Here is a 17,031-nt window from a genome sequence, read left to right as displayed (position 1 = left end):
AAAACCCTTCTGCCACAGTATGGTATAGCAGCCTTCGCATAAATAAGAAGCAGGCCCTAAGCATTCAGACCCATAAGGTAGCTTTTATGAAATATGGTTTAATAAATTCTTGATTTCTGCTCCAGTGCCCTTCTCTCCTCTTCAGAAGCCAGAGACTTATAAGCAAGATTATCTGAGACAGACTCATACCAAATATGGATCACTAGGTTGTGATGCTGAGAGAAGGAGTCAGCTACCACCCTGTTCCAAGAGGCTCCATATGTTACTTCTGGAGCACCGTCTGGTCTGGGAAAGTGGAGCCTCAAGGGCAGTCAGGAAAGCTGTGAATGTGGTCTTCTGCTTTTGTATCACTGAGATGACAGATTACGTGTTTTAGCTGGAATTTTGTTGTAAAAACAAACAATGGCTCATCACAATGCACATGGCATGCACTGCTAACAGTGAATTAAATGTTTTCAGTTAGAATATTCTAGGAGGAAGAAAAAAAAAATTCTATTTCCAGTGTAAGTTTTTGTGTGAAGAACCAACCTGAGAGAAGAAATGGTAAAGAGGAGGCAAGGATGAGGTAGAGTAGAGCATAGAAACACAGAAGAGAGGAACAGAGAACGGTATTCATATTAACATGCAAAACCTTTCACAATGACCAAAATCTGCTATATTATGCATTTCCACAGATCTTAATCTCATACTTATTTCAAATTTTCTGCCTGAACAGAAAAGAATGCAAGTAAATGGAGGCATCAGGAGCTTTCAAAACAGCAATGCACATTCTTGAGACAAACACTCAGGGAATATATACATTTTTGTCAGAGTTCGGTAAAAAGAACACTGGCATTAAATCTTATGATTTGCTCTTTCAAGTCACCCTGAAACATTCTGAGCTGGCACTGCTTCCCTCTAAGAAAGAGATGTCAGCCCTGCCTATATCAGGAATTAGCTCCTTGCACAATCTGAGACAGCAGGAGATGGCAAACTACAGTTTCAGAATTTTTTTTCTTTAGTGCTTGGACCTAATTGTGATTTCATTGGCTGTTGCAAACACAAAACCTTCAATTATTTAGAGCAATGTTTTAAAACTTCAGCATTCTTTGGAAACATAATTTCTGCTGAGGGAATGATAACAGAACACGTAGCAATACATATGATTAAATATGATCAGTTAGTATAGCTTCAAGCAAGGAGTTAAAATAGAAAAGAATCACAATCTACAGGTAACTTACTAAGAGAAAGATACATTTCCTTACCAAAGTGGCTTACTGTGGGAAACACTAATGACAAATGCCTCTCCTGTCTGGCCTGAGAGGGTACGCCCACTTTTATCCACAATGGTCCCAGAAACCTAAATATCAATTGAACGCAGAGAAAGAAGAATTAAATTAACAATAAAAACAAGAATTTAAATGGCTGAACTGCTAAAAGTCAAAGCAGGGGGACCTGCACTCCACCCAAAGTGATGAGGCACAACCAAAACAGAAAAATTAAACCCTTTCCTCCCTATAAACATTTAAATATTTAACTAGGGAAAAGGCAAACCTTTGACCAGTTTTCTTTCTCTCTCTTTCCCCCCCCAGGGGGAGAAAAAGAAAAAAAGAGGGAAAAAAAAAAAAGATGAGAGAAAACTACTATGAACCATTCAGCAACAAGGTAGCATTAGTACCACAGTATCATTCTGACGATGGCCTCTAAACCAATCTGCAGTGGTTACCTGTTCAGGCAGCTATCAGCAGTCACAGCTCCTCTCCTATCCTCCTCATTCTCCCTACCTCCCCCTTTATGTTATTTCAGGTCTCAGGACTACTATTAGGTTGTTTGGGGGCAGGGGGGAGAGGGAGGGTGGGGGCTGGCCTTAGAACCAAGTTACTCCTTTTGCCGCAAGAGAACATCAGATGTTGCAACTTCATAGTCGAGATAGAAGTCTTAACCTGTATAATCGTACCTCTTTAGTACTATACAGGGAGAAATGTGCAAATAACAAATAGTGTCTTGACCCCAACTAATGACTACAAAGTTGAGAATTCAGGAGGCATTTGAATGAGCCAGGAAAGCATTCCCAAGTCTACAAATCTTTTTTTCCAGAAAATGGAATGAGTTTAGAAACCTCCGTGCAAAGGTAAATCCATTATTTATTCCAAAACATGCTTTAATATTAACACTACTTTCCTCCAAACCACTCAGTCAAGGGAGGTGACCAGTGTAATCCTAGAGAGCGCTGTGCTGAGGGTTGTACTTCTCAACATATCTGAACTGTAAAGAGAGCAGAGAATGAGGCAGCCAAGCTCACTGACCACTCTGTCCAGGATAATGAAGACAAAAAGTCAACTCTGTGTAGTCAGAAAACTCTCAATGCTAACTGGCTTGAATGATAAAAAAGTGGAAACTCATTGCTGATCAAGTACAAAGTTGTGAACACAGGAAAAATTGTACATAATGACATCTCCAAGCTAGTCTTTACTGCTCAAGAAACTAATATGAGAAGCAAAAGAAAGTTTTATAAATGCAATTTCAAAGCTCACTAGCAGTAAAGTAAAATGTCAGGAACTACAAAGAAAGCAACGGACAAGGCAGAAAACATCACTAGGATATCGTACAAATCCCTAATGCCTGCACTTTGACTGCTGTATGCTATTCCAATTCCCCTCCAACTCGAGAAAGTGCAAATAAAAAGGTGACAAGAATAATGAATGAATGGTATGGAGCAGCTAAATAGACAAGGACCCTTCAGGAAGAAAAAAGATGACTAAAGGAGGTTCTCACAGAGGACTATAAATGCCATGACTATGCAGCAAAGGGAATGTGGAACAGCTGCTCACTGTCACTTTCAAGAGACAAATGGCAAGACACAAAAGAAGTTACCAGGTGGAATGTCCAAAAGTAAGCAAGCTTTCAAACCAGCACATTCATAAGATGCAAAAGTTACTGACATTATTTTGTGGATGCCTAGGTCCCACACAAGTTTGAACATAGGTTCAAGGAAAGAGTAACCACATTCAACAGAAAGGTATGAACAGGTACAAACCGCAGATCATTTAAAAAAACTGCCATCTCAGCTAGTTCACAAATCAACCTTAACTATATGTAAAATATTAAATAAATAATATATACTTACAAATATGGGTCGGGGAGCATACTCTTCCTTAAACAACAGCTGGAGTGCAAAAAGAGCTGCCTATAGAAGAGTAAATTGCAAAGTATTAATGGGTGTTTCAGGAGTTCTTCAGTGCGTTGGATTTTTTGTTTGTGTGGGTTTGCTTTTTTTTTTAAATATTTTTTAATGGCTGTTTATGCAACTTGCTACCTCACATGGCCTGCAAGAACTTACTACATTCAAGAGGTTTTACTCTTAACATCTTCCAGATGTTCCAAAACACATTTTGGTAACAAGTATAAAGGAAGTACCATGGAGTAACCAAATAAGACCAAGACTACTCTGAAACCCAAATCACATCGGCATGTACTTCTCCCTCACATCTGCAGCACAACCCCCACACCAAACACACTTGTGTGTACTATTCTCAGTACACATTCACTGCCCTTGAACCTGTTTAGACATGCAGCTTGCAAAGGATTCTAACCACCACAAATTTTAACAGTAGGACTGCTGTGACCCCTTGGAAGATCCTGAAAATTTCCTGCCTCCTTAGGGTAAGGAAGTTGCATGCAAACATGAGCTCAGCCCTATGTTAAGCCTGTAGAGTCCCAGCCAAACCTCCATGATGCCTGGTCAAATCTGCAAAGGGCAAGTCACGCCACTGCACACATTAATTAGCCTCTGGCAAAAGCCTAAAGAAATGCTGTGTTGCATATCCAGCCAGACTTTTCCACGTAAAATTGCAAGACAGTTTTAAGCATCCTAACAACTCCACCACCTGCTCTGAGCAATTATTAGATAAAGAAGGAAGTGTCAAAGTCACATGAACTGTGGTATACTTCAACATTTTGCTCCTCCTATTTTACCCTTCTAATCCTCTACTCCCAATTTTTCTTTTTTAAAGCTGATCGCAGAATGTCAGAGTTCCCAAGAAACCCACATTTTAACAGGACTGTCTCACAAGCCTTCCCACGTCTGCAATCAGATACACTGGACATTCCCTCTCCAGCATGCATCATAAGCATCCTTTGGACAGACATGCTTACGCTGAAAAATACAATCATATGCATTCAGAGATGTTCTGCAATACAGCAGAGCTTCTGGGAATAAGAGGACAGCTGGCACAGACAGCCAGAAAGATACTAACAGCTCATATTAAAAGGCAAAGGAAAAACTCTGGAAAAGGCTGATTGAAAACTATCTCCTTATATTCTACCTGTTTGCTATCAATTGAAGAGTCTTTTCATGTATTTAGTAAGCAGTAGCTGATAGCTCTTACAAGTACTATGTTAGATTTCCTTAGGTAGTACACCAAATACTTATATTACTCAGTATTTTTTACCAGGAGTCCCACCTTGGCATTGGCTGTATCAAATATGGTTTCCACCAACAAGATATCAACTCCTCCATCCAAAAGTCCTTTGGCTTGTTCCTTATAGGCTTCAACCAGTTCATCAAAAGCTGTAACACAAGAATGGTGTTAATTTGATCCGGAGGTATCGCTTTCAAGACCGTCACCTAAGTTAAATCACTTGATGGTTACAAATACTTACTTATGTTCCTGTAATCTGGTCTCTCCACAGATGGTGACACAGAGAGTGTCCTGTTTGTTGGACCCATGGCTCCAGCAACATATCTCCTAATTCCTAAACCAAGACACAGAAAAGAACACAACAACAACAAACCCTAAACAACACAACCACAAAACAATTTACCTCTGGTTTTACAACGACAGCCACGTCAACACAAAATACCTCCAAGGACACCAAGATATGCGTATCATTCAGGGATGAAGAACCATAAAACAGGAAACTCCTGTCTCAAATCAAGAGTTTGATCAGCACCAGATTACCCAGCACAGCTGACTTATTTTGTTTTGATGCATCCAACAAGATGTTCAGTGTATACACACGAGATAGAAGAACATCTACAAAAAGGGCAATTGGGTCAATTTTTCTTCAAAGTACCATTTGTTTCTGACACAGGAAGCTTCATTCAATTACTTTAAATGCACAGCACAGAACTGTCCTGACATTTTTCACTAGATAACCAGATTTGAATATTCTGGCCTGTGCTCATAAAAAAACCCCCAACCAACCAACCAAACCACACTGCTTTTTTTTAAAGCATATTTCAAATCTTACATTTTTATTGCATACTATGAATCCCATCAGTAAGGTATTATCTGGACAGCAGCACTATTAGCTTCAAATATAGTTTGATGCCAGAAAACAAGAGGAAGTTACTTGTCTTTGAAAGACAGCATTGTCCACAGCAGTGTGAGCAAGCTATAACCCTCTCACATAAAGCCTGGAAAATAAAAGACTGCACATTTACGGAGGACGGTCACATACTAAGCACATTCCAGTAGTTGCTGAGTAAAGTCAAAGCAAGAGACTTACACTTGGAGTAACTGGCAATCCACATTTACCTACAATCAGCTACCCCAGTTCTGTAGTACAAAGACATGTTCCATAGAAACCTAAGTAACAAACCATGCTGAATTTGTTTTCTCTAAAAGATATCTGAAAGATGTGACTCACACACAGTCTAATATAGGCAGGCATGGGACAGCCATCCTGCAGAACACACTAAGGACCAGATCCTGCAAACATGTTGAAATTAGTGAGATATGAAGAGAGATGTGAAATTGCTACTGTCCCTAAAATGAAGAGTGTGCATGTCGGCAAGTTAAGTCCCTGTGATGTAAACCATCAAGCTATCCTCCAGCTAGCAACATTTCAAAGATTGTAGCAAGACAGTCAAAACCACAACTGAATAAGAAATTAAAATAAATATTCCTTACCTGTCTGAGCAGTAACATCATCTGCTGCTTTTCTGGCTACCTGTGCCGAGACTCTGTTTAAGCGATATGCCTAGAACAATTACAGAGAATTACTGAGTAACCTTTAATTCAGTACAGCATAACTCATCCTCACAGGCACACAACACTTCCATTCAGTAGCTCGTGGTACACTCTGAAGGCTCCCTAAGCCATACTAATACATATAAGCACTGCTACAAAACCTCAAAAGGAATAGCTCTATACACCTCAGCAACAGAGTTACATGGCAGGTCTCATCCCACGTACACCCCAGCCTACAGCTGCCAATCATAAAATTTCATTCTGTAAGGTACTAATTAAATCCTGCTGAAGTTAACAGAAGCTGAAGAACAAGACTTTGAAGACAAAATTAACCTACTTTTAAATTAACTTTTTACTCAAATAGCGTATTTCCAAGTATTTTATTTCACATATTTCTCAAAACAATACATAACACAGAATAGGTATGACAAATGCACGCTTGAAAGGTCTTCTACATACACCAGCACAAACAACACATAAATAACATCCTGGAAAAAAGTAGTTCCATTGTGGCATTTGATAAGTTGGAAGGACTGAAGCAAAACATCCCTGTTCACAGAACTGAGACATTCTGTGAATATTGAAGGAAAATCCAGGACAAATTATTATTGCCTGTGCCTTCATCAACAAGAGGCACAATACGACTGTCACACACAGCAAGTACAATAGTCCACAGCAGAGGAAATGAGCTACAACTCCATCACATGGCTCAAGAGGCAGCATGCAGTCAATAAACACAACACCAACAGACTCTGGGACTAAGCTAATCTTGGCTGTTAAGACAAAAATCTTCATTAATATTTTAATGTGTAAATAGTTTAGCATTCTTACCAAATGCTCAAGGCCATAGTCAGCTTGTGCAACTCGGGTGCTGCTGAAAGTGTTAGTTTCAATGATGTCAGCACCTGACAGCAAGTATTCCTGCAAGACATGAAAGAAAAAAAAACTCCAAAACTTCCAGAATGGAGATATGGCATGAAAGCAATCCAATTACTTTGTCTCGTTCAGTTGACAAAAAGTCACAAATCGTCTCCTCATTCAACGCAGATCAAACTTTGAAGACCTTACTCAAAGGCACAAGGCTAAAGCAATAGAAGTGTTCCATATAACCAATTTTACAGAGTTTGAGAGTCAGCCACACTTTCTAATAACAGGTGACATTTATAGTCACCTCTGCCACTGAGTCCAGCACCTGGAACATATTCTAGATTTTTGCACAGGGACATGGTTGTACATAGTCCAACTGCCATCAGCAAGCAAGGGCTGCTGTGGGCAGACTCAGAAAAGGCACCAGTTAAACAGCAACAGAGGATTAGAAAATTTAAACATTCTGAAAGGAGCTGTACAACACAAGAGCATACTGGGACAGAATACAAGCTTAGGAGAATTATGTTTTGTGCAGATCACATTTAAAGTTTAACTAACAGCCTAGATTCACAAAACAATTAAGCCTTCTGCTCCATTTTGGTTGTCTAATTCCCACTGAAGTAAACTGAAATCAATGCAAACTGAAATATTTTTACAGATTCTCATCTGCATTTTTATAACCTCTATCAGTTGCCCTCCTCCCTCCCTAACACCTTTTTGATCAGGTTAACGCTTAGGTGACCCCTGCATATTCACAGAAATTAAGACATTTGAAGTGCTAGTAAGTCAAAAATACTGATGTGGCTGTTAAAAATAAACCACTCAGATTCTCCTGTAAGGAGCAGACAAGATCGGGGGTTCAACAGGGCAAATAAAGTCTTGATCCAAACAAAGAGAAAAGAATTAAATTTGCTTTAAAACATGTTTTGCTGCAAACTAATATGCTTTCTCTCAACTCCTCCTGGATACATATGGAAATACCTACAAATAGCTATATGGAAATATACAAGTTCTTACATGTACACTAATAACCAAGTAATGAAGTTTTGGAAAATCATCTAGACTGAAGAAAGATGTTAAACGTGTACAGATTTGTACTAGCTTTTGCTTAGTTCAGATCTGTCATTTCAGTAAAAGTCCTTCAACTTTACTGTCTACCACCACAGAAGGAAATAATATGTTCAAAGCAAGACCATTTTTGCCTTTGAAAATACATCACCTTTCTTACCACTGAATCTTCTGTTGCCAGACAAGGTACAGCTAACATTTACTTTTCAAGTTACTGATATCTGTGAGATGCGACTCACCGGACCATTTAAAAAAAAAACCAAAACAAACAAACCCCAACCAAACAAAAAAAAAACCCAAAAAAACCACAAAACCAACAACCATATGCATAGTGGGATTATAGTTACTTTGTAGAAATATTTTCATCTATTATTTCAAGTTCTGTCCAATTCTCAGAAGAAATAACCACTGGTAGCTATAAAATATGAAGTCACCACCCATGGCTCAGAAAGCACCTGACCCAAAATTTGCTGCAAGCATGGGGACCACCACAGACTTGTTCTTTCCTTACACTCTTCCTAAAGCGCTGACAACTGGCCATTGGAGGGATGATAGCAGGCTACAGGGTTTGACTCAATGCATTCATTCTCAAATCACATCACTATTGCTCTGCTGAACCTGCAAAATTCAACTGTTAAACGAGCTTACCTGATTGGAACCACAAGCTATTATAAATTACAAGGTTCACGACCACTACAGCTCAGTTGACAGTCAAGGGACTGAACTCAATCTACAAATATTTCCTCCTTAAATTTTTACAGGTCAAAGACTCAGATTCTTTTCAACTCATCATTTTTAAAATCCAAAGAATGACAGTTAGAATGTAAATATAAAAATACAGATTACATACCAAGTTTAACAAATGTAAGCCAATTATGATTTGAACCAATGAAATACAGATGCAAGGCTTCCAGTGATTATCAACTAGTTGCAATGCTATTCAAGCATTCCAATTATTACAGTAAGACCTACAAATAACTGCAACTCAAGAGATACAAGACTTAGGAAGTTGGTTTTTAAAGTCTAATTGAATATAGGAAAATACTAAAATCTGTTTGCAAATTCCTAATGATCAACCCTAGACTGTTTTATTCTCTGGGCTACACATTAACATCCTAGGGAAAAACCGAGAATACTGAAGCACATATAATCATTAGGAAGCCCATATACTCATTAACCACGGAGCGGCCTGCTTCAGGCTGCCACATTTAACAGCTCTTTAATATACAATTATAGAAACATGCATCTAGAATTCAGATATGTCCTACTTAGATGCATTTCAAGTGCTGGTTGAGGAGGAAAAAAAGAAGAAAAAAGAAATAAATCAGAATCTACAATTAGTATAAATACATTAGGGACATAAGTCAAAAAGGGATTTAAAACCAACACTGCTTGGGTGACATCAGGAACCAAGACACGAATGCTGTGCTCACACAACCAGAACAGTCAAATCTGCTCATTCTTTTTCGCATGGTTACCTAGCACTCTCTTCCCTATCCCCAAAAGACAAAGGAGAGCCAGTAGCCTGTGGCATGGAGAGGAGCGCAGAGGCCAAATTCTCCTTCCTTCTCCTGTCAAGAGACAGAAATCAGAACCACCTACCTTGTGTATGTCACAGATTATATCAGGTTGAGTTATACTGAGAAGGTCATTATTGCCTTTCAAAGGCCTGGAATGATCTTTAAATTCATGCCCTCGGAAATCCTCTTCTGACAGGGCATGTTGCTGGATCATGGTACCCATGCCTCCATCCAAAACCATTATCCGCTCCTGCAGAACCAATTCAATTTCATCTCCCATGTTTTTCTGTGGATCTACTGTAAGAAAATAAATCCAATATTCAAGCAGCTTTGAAATTCCTTATCTATACACTTGTGCAACCTGAGCTCTTCCCATTTAAGAAACAGTATAAAATAAATAATCCTCTACTGAAATCAAACAGTAATTGGTTTATTTCACCTACAACTCCAATCACCTGATGTCAGGTAACAGCTGCATCTATCTAAATAGAATTAGACTCAATTGGTCCTTCACCTAAGTACAGTTACCTGCAAGTTACCTGCACGCGGTCAGCTGCAGAAAAAAAAAAAAGTATCAAAAGTTCACAAAGGCATATATCAAACTCTCTACATAAACTAGTCTCCAACACTGAAAAGTGTGATATTTCCACCACAGCAACACAGCATCTTTGTACCAGACACCATACTATAAGTGGTACACGAGTGCAAAGCAGAAACCAATAAACTTAATTTAAAAAAAAAAAAACACCTACTTTAATTGCCTATACTGTAATGATAAAGAGAAATAAACTGAGCAAGCAGAAACAATTCTCCAACTGAGTCCCAAATTCACCTCTTCCTAGGATTAGAGCAGTAAATAACAATTTTGCACTTCTGTCAGTGAGCAAACGCCAAGATACACTGACAGATAATAGCCAGGTTTTACTTTCTTTTGCACAAACACAGCAAGATCATCTTCTGCTCCACAAAAATGCCAGAAGAAAACAAATCAGGCGGGTCTCATGCTAATTATAAGATATTGGACAGGGTAAGTCTAACAATGATTGAAACAGAAAACTGTAGAAATTTCAGAGCTATCATTAGGAATGAAGATGCAGTATTGCAATGTTTTAAGATCCCAAACAAAGCCCATCCCAAACACTAAACAAAGAAACAAAACTATAATCTGAAATAATAAAAAAAAGCAAAACAAACACCTCCAAATCCCAAAAACCCCAATGAAAGTAATCCTACTTTTCTTCTTTAGAACATAAGCAGAATCATTTCAGAATGAAGACACACATGCATATAGCAAAGTAATCAAACAGCCTCTTTACCAAAAACCCAATTTACAAGAGTGGGACCCCAATTATCGTTCACAACCATGTAGATGAACAAAGTGTCTTCACTGCTCTCCTCCATTCAGCTTGGGCTTACTCACTTTGAGTAAACATTTGGTTTGGATTTTGATTATGCACTATCATCAAAACACTTGTAAAAACAAATTATTTCTGGAGCACAAAAATATCCTTACATCTCATTACAATTTACACACAGCAGTACCTAAAAATCACTGGCAACTGCTAACTGATTTGACTTTTTTCCTTCTGCATTCTTGCAATGCAACTTCTGTTTTGTTATCAGTACTGTTAAAAAAAGAATATGCTGGGGAGAAGATGAGGCCAAGAGTTAAGTATTACAAGGTTACATTTATACCAGCACTCTGGAAAAACAGCTCTAAATCAGATGTAGTCTCAGCAAGAAGAGAAGCCAAATAAAATTTGCTCTATAATGAGTATGAAGCATTTGAAGGGAGATTAAAATACAAAAAAGGAAGCCACCCTCATTTCAGGTTGAAAGTTTTAACACCACACAGGCAGGCTCAGCAGGTTCTTATACAAGAGATTAAACCTACTCACATTAAACCATCAAATTATTCATGAAAATAAAATCAGTCCTTGAGCTAAAGGCTTTCAGAAGCAAGACCCAAAAAATTGTATCTGAAAGCACGCATGCAACACAGACTCCCATGGAGCATGACTTGTGCTTTGCAAGAGCTACAAACCAATGAGACAAACACATTAGAGCTTGCTTTTGCTTTAATGTAGCCTCCTAAGTCCACTCCTTGACGTCAAGAGCTGCAGCCCAGACAGCTAAGGCAGGCCATCAGAGCCCTCCCAGAACCAGTCCTCCTTTCTACAGGCTTCCGTTCCTTTTACCTACGTGCTTCCCAACTATCTTATCATACACACTGGGAAGCAAAGATTTACAGTCATGTTTGATTTTAAATCCTGCACCTCACTACTGTTTTGCTTTCTCTACAGGTACCTTGCTGAACAGACACCGCTTCAGCGTACAGTTTTCTGCTCATAGGAGCACAGACTTCTGCCTCATCTCAGCTCCCAGCTCTGCGAGAGCCTTACTCTGAAGAAGCTTTCCAAATCTGTGTTTCTTCAGCAGCACCTGAAAAAGCTGCAGGAAACAGGGTGGGAATCACGAAGGTGGCTGTCAGTGCCAGAGGTACACAGACTCTACATTTTACAAACAGATGGCATAGCTCCAAGCCCACCAAAACCCAATTTAACTGTCCTTGCTATGGGTAATACTTGATTCTTCTTCCATTAGGAGCCTGCACTACTTGAAGCTGTGCTCTGGCACACCGACAATGCAATTTTCAAGTTGGAAACAAAGTCTGCAGACAGCTCCAAAAAGACCCCAGAAATCAGAGAGGATCGATTCATAAAGCCATGCTAGAAAGTGCTGAACTCTGCCCTTGGGACAAAAGAAGGGAGGAGGCTGGGAGTCAGCTCTGCTAAACAAGTACCATCATGTTAATTCAGCATTCAACTCACATAATTCCCTTCTCCAGCAAAGACAGGGTGCAAGAGTTCGTTACAGAATAAGTGACAAAATGTTTGGGCTGGGGGTGCACGAGATCTTGGGAAAGGACACAGCCAGGACAGCTGGCCCAAACTGACCAAAGGGGTATTCCTTACCATATGACATCTGCTCAGCAATAACAGCTAAGAGAGAGGAGGAGGAAGGGGGTGGCACTCGCTATTTATGTTTGTCTTCCAGAGCAACCACTATATGTACCAAGGCCCTGCTTGCTAGGAAGTGGCTGGACATCACCTGCTGATGGGAAGTAGAGAATAACTCTTTTATTTTCCTTTGCTTCTGCACGCAGTCTTTTGCTTAATTAAACTGCCTTTCTCTTGACCCATGAGTTTTTCTCCATCTTATTTTCTCCTTCCCCTGCCCCTGTCCTGCTGAGGAATGATAGAGCAGCTTGGTGGGCATCTGGCCTTCAGCCAAGGTCAGCCCACCACCGTAGCAAACCAGCAGCGATAACAGGACCCAGGACCAATTACCTTGATTTTACACTCTACTGAAGCTTAAAATATAAAGCACATTACCACACAGTATTCTAGGGCTGGAACTAGTTTAGCAGACCATACCAAGACAGAACAAAAGTGACCCAACAGCATTGGCTTAAAAGTCAGTGGGATATGGAACACAGAATAAAAAACCCTAATACCTTACTTCACTTCCCCAAGGTAAGAGATCACTTGAGCAAGGGAATTACTAGTCTGGCAAGGAGAAATTGTATTAGCTACAACAACTTTTACCCCTTGTAGATGTTTCCGAGTAAGTGTGCACAGCACACAAGGTGTCCCTCTGCTACCACTGTTCACCCCTACAGTCATCCTACCACTAACAATTATAAACTTTGCCCAATTGTAACCTTCCATTTTCACAATGTGGCAACTAAAGAGCTCAGGGGATAAGGCAGGATGATATTCCTTCACCTCCTTATCCCAACCCACATACAGGCCATATGTGCAGAATTGAAGGGATAAATGCAAGTTCTCCACAAGAAACAGGACTTCAACCCTTGCAACTTGCTTAAAACCCACATTTTTCTGATGTCTGCAATGATTCTCAAAAGGTGGTTTTTATTATTTATGCACTCCTATTAAAAATTCATTCTTAGTATAAAATCCCCTGGTATACAAGTACTTGGAAAGTAATAAAGGATTACAAGTTGCTTCTAAAGCTTTTAATAAAGGATCAACCCAGCTGTGACAGAGAAAGTATAGCTTTTTCATCACGTTAATGTGAAAGGACACAAATTGAAGAACTACAAGGAGTTACAGGCACTTACAGTACCCCCTATTTCCTAGGCTGACCAGCTCCTGTCCTACAGGCAACAGGGCCACTCCACATTTGCACATCCCAATTCAGCACCAGCTCCAAGCGCAAGTTTCTCCATCATTCAAAAAATTATTGTGCAGCACACAGACATTACAACAGTAGTAGCTAGAAAGGATGCTATTGCAACAGCCTGCCACAGACAGCTCATGACAACCTTAGCATTACTTGCTGTTTAATTGAATCTTCTTCAACTGGATGCCCTCTGGCAACATGAAGAGTTTCATGAACTGTAGCAACAGATGGCAGACAGGTCCTCTTCAACAGTGGGCAGCAGCACCCTATTGCTCAGTTATTTGTTACCCTGCCTATCCAAAGAGGGAAGCATTGGATCTTACCACTTCACCTTGGGTACCTGCGTGCATCTTGCTGACATTTTCCGTGTCAGCACTTGTCTTAAGAACCAGTCAGATCTTCCATAACAGACACCTGTGTAGCCGATGCATTTACAAAGTTAGCTTGAAAGACAAATGACAACCACAAAAGTCACTGAAGTCTCAGAATAACAAAGGGATCCTGTAAGTTGTGCCTACCGTCCCCAGCTAAAAACACAAGTCCCAGGCTCAGAAAGCTTCCTGTGTTATAACCACGACCGTCCCTCTCCTGACATTAATCTGTTCACAACAGATTATTAGATATTCATCCCAAGCAGGAACCACGGGGACACAAACCAGCCCCCAGACCAGCGCAGTCTTGCTTTGTGGCATGCCCTGCCACTGAAAAGGCTAAGGAGAAGCACTTTGCTCAGCTTCCTGACAGCCTGCTCCCGAAAGCAGGTCCTTTGCATCACTGCCAGACGTACACACCATCATCTACTGCCTTCTGCCTGTTCAGCGGGGCTCCACAAACACTCCCGGCACAAAATTTTTGCTTCCATCTAAGCAGAACTTTTCTCCAACTGCCACTGCTTCTCAAGCTGCTGCTGGAACACCCTCCCACATTTCCCATTTCAGCCAAACCCATTCAGTCCCGCAGCAGCAGGACAGTCGCTAGCCCTGGCTTGACCCCACATGGCACAGGAGAAAGGGCAGGGCAGGTCAACATCATCTTTGCCAGAGAAACCTGGAAAAACCTCAGACCACGACAGCTGATTGTGGAGTCAGTGCCGCACACAGCTCTGCAGCAAGGAGGACTGCAGGCCTGTTTAACAAGCCGAGGGATGCAAGCCTGGGCTGAAGTACCAGCTCGGCAGCAGGCATTCCCTCAGAAATATTAAAAAGGAAAGTGCTTGGGATCTCTGCAGGTAGCAGCATCACTGAAAGCAGCCACTGACAGACCTGTCCATTTAAAAACACAATGTCAATTAGCAGCTAACTTCTCCTCCCCTTCCAACAACTTCTGTTTAACCGACAACATGGCATTTTTGGCTTAGAGCCCCAGAGCACTTGGAGCAGACCCAGTCCCTACCATCAAGCCGCAGGCTCCGCCGCAGTTGTTTGGGTTTTGGTTTTTTTTTAATCTTTCCAGCTTAACTGTGTCCGATAGGACGGTGCGGGCGTCCCGGCACCCTCCGGACCCCTTCTGGGTAAGGCGAAGCCTACCGCAGGGGAGCTGCTCGGCACTAGAGCGGCCGGGGCTCCCGCAACAAGCGCCCTTACTCACTACCGCCATCCGCACCGCGCGTTCGGGGCGGGGTGAGGCGGCGCGGCCCGTTTAACTGCACGCCGCGCCGCCAAACGCGGCTTTTACGAAAGTTAAGCGCTGCCGACAACTGACACCCCCCCGCCAGCACCGCCCCAGGGGCGACTGCGCCGGTGTCGAGCCGCGGGCAAACACCCGAAGCTGAGCGGAAATCTAACCCGCCGCCCCGACCCCCCGCCGCTCCCGCGAGTGGGGAAGCGGCTCCCCACGTCCCCCCGCCCGTGGGCGGAAAGGCCCCGCCCCGCTGCCACAACAGCGGCACGTGGCGGCCCCCGGCCCGCCGCCGCCTGGCGGGGAGGGGCGCCGCCATTTCCCCCCCGCCCCGTACCCGCTGCGCGCGCGCGCTCGCGCCCGTTACCCGGCGGGTCGGCGCGCGCCGGCCCCGTGGGCGCCATGCTGTCGAGACGTCACCGCCGCCGCCGCGCGCCGCGCCGCAGGGGCGAGGGCGCCCACGCGCAACCCGCGACAGGGCTGCCGCGTCACCCCCTGACGCGCGAGCTCCGCCCAGAGCACGGGCAGGAAGCGCGGGCTGCCCCCGCGTGGGGCTGCCGTTACTGCCGTTGGCGCGGGGCCGCCGGGCAGGCGGGAGAGGTGTATCCCCCCCGCCTCTGACACAGGCAGAGGCTCTGCCTCAGGCGGAAGCGGCGGGCGGGGGGAGCTGCCCCTCAGCGGCGATCAGCGCTCCGTTAGGCTCGTCGTCGGCCTGGCCGGCCGCTGCCAGGGAGCCCGCGGCTGGAGCGCGGCAGTGCCCGCTGGAGCTGTTGGCGGTGGACGGGCAGCCGCAGCAGCAGGCTGACAGCTGCCCCGAGGAGCTGGTTTGCTTTCCTTTCGCGGCCTGAGGATGGCAGCTCTTAAACTTGGATGGGGAAAGGAAAGCCTGGTCTCGGAACTGTCCTGACGTTAAATGCTGATGGCTTTAGATGCCCCTGTGGTTCCTGGGCGATACTTTTGCCGCCAGGCAGGGCTGAACAAAATGAGTTGTCCCTCACTGTGGGAAGATGAGGGGAAAAGTAAGTCTTTCAAATGCCAGCACTTGTATTGCAATTAAAGACTTAGTGTTGAGAGGAAACAAATGCAAATACACCTTAGATAAACGAAATCAGACTTGCCAGTGATGTACGGATGCACGTTACTGGCATGAAAACCCGGAAATAAGTTTATACTAAAGGAATGGAGCAAATTAAAGCACAGTTTGCTTGACAGTCGAACAAAACAAATAAAATGTGCTTTGCTTTGACACAAGAGTTTCACTTCTGATGATACATCCTTTCAACTTATCTGAGGACTCGCATTTTAAAAGAAAGCAATACCTACCTGCCCCTTACAGCTGCGGAGCAGCCTGGCAAGCATTACACTGCGTGTAGCAAACGCTTGCTTGCCGCGAGTCAGAACAGCTCAAGGGAATAACCGCTGCTCTCATCTACAGTGTTAGTAATTCAAATGCCAGCAGTACGCAGGAGCAGCATTGTCATTTAAACTAGTTGAGTGATAAGAAGGAAGTGTGTAAAATGGGTTATTGACCAGCTTTTCCTGTTTTCCTTGGCTGCTTCATTAACTCAAGCAAGCAAAGCAAGAACTGCAGGTGAAGACGCAGAGGCTGCTGGTTCTGTTTTAACGGGAATGAACTGAGTTTGCTTCCCTCCTTCAGGTGCCTGGGCCTCAGCTCTGTGCGGCAACAGTGAAGCCTTTTATCAGCTAAGAGTATGGGTTGCTCCATGTACCGTACTTAATGGCTTCTGCTTTTTTCCCTGGTAGAAAATTAGGATGCTCAAAACGAGTCAAAAGCCATT

The 17,031-nt window shown here is 42.7% G+C and overlaps 1 protein-coding gene across 8 annotated transcripts in view; it reads right to left on the bottom strand.

The window, feature by feature from the left end:
• The window catches only part of MTR (5-methyltetrahydrofolate-homocysteine methyltransferase), a 51,442-nt gene extending 35,674 nt beyond the window's left edge, over nt 1-15,768 (bottom strand). For 2 of the 8 annotated variants that reach the window (XR_008576559.1, XR_008576558.1), the window contains exons 1-8: nt 15,600-15,766; nt 9,492-9,706; nt 6,786-6,875; nt 5,895-5,964; nt 4,642-4,734; nt 4,443-4,549; nt 3,107-3,166; nt 1,245-1,339 (exon numbers count right to left, since the gene is read on the bottom strand). Coding sequence is in view for 5 of the 8 variants with exons in the window: in XM_054821896.1 (XP_054677871.1) it covers nt 1,245-1,339; nt 3,107-3,166; nt 4,443-4,549; nt 4,642-4,734; nt 5,895-5,964; nt 6,786-6,875; nt 9,492-9,706; nt 15,600-15,636 (767 nt within the window). In the remaining 3 variants the exon portion in view is untranslated. Of the gene's footprint in view, nt 1-1,244; nt 1,340-3,106; nt 3,167-4,442; nt 4,550-4,641; nt 4,735-5,894; nt 5,965-6,785; nt 6,876-9,491; nt 9,707-15,007; nt 15,377-15,599 lie in introns of those variants that run through there. The other 6 variants (XR_008576557.1, XM_054821896.1, XM_054821891.1 and 3 more) reach the window with 6 other exon arrangements.
• Between the last annotated feature and the right edge of the window lie 1,263 nt (nt 15,769-17,031).

This window comes from Grus americana, chromosome 3 (genome assembly GCF_028858705.1).
Source record: "Grus americana isolate bGruAme1 chromosome 3, bGruAme1.mat, whole genome shotgun sequence".
Classification (NCBI taxonomy): domain Eukaryota; kingdom Metazoa; phylum Chordata; class Aves; order Gruiformes; family Gruidae; genus Grus; species Grus americana.
Note: the sequence above shows the minus strand (reverse complement) of the source record. Positions and strands in the feature narration are given on the sequence as shown.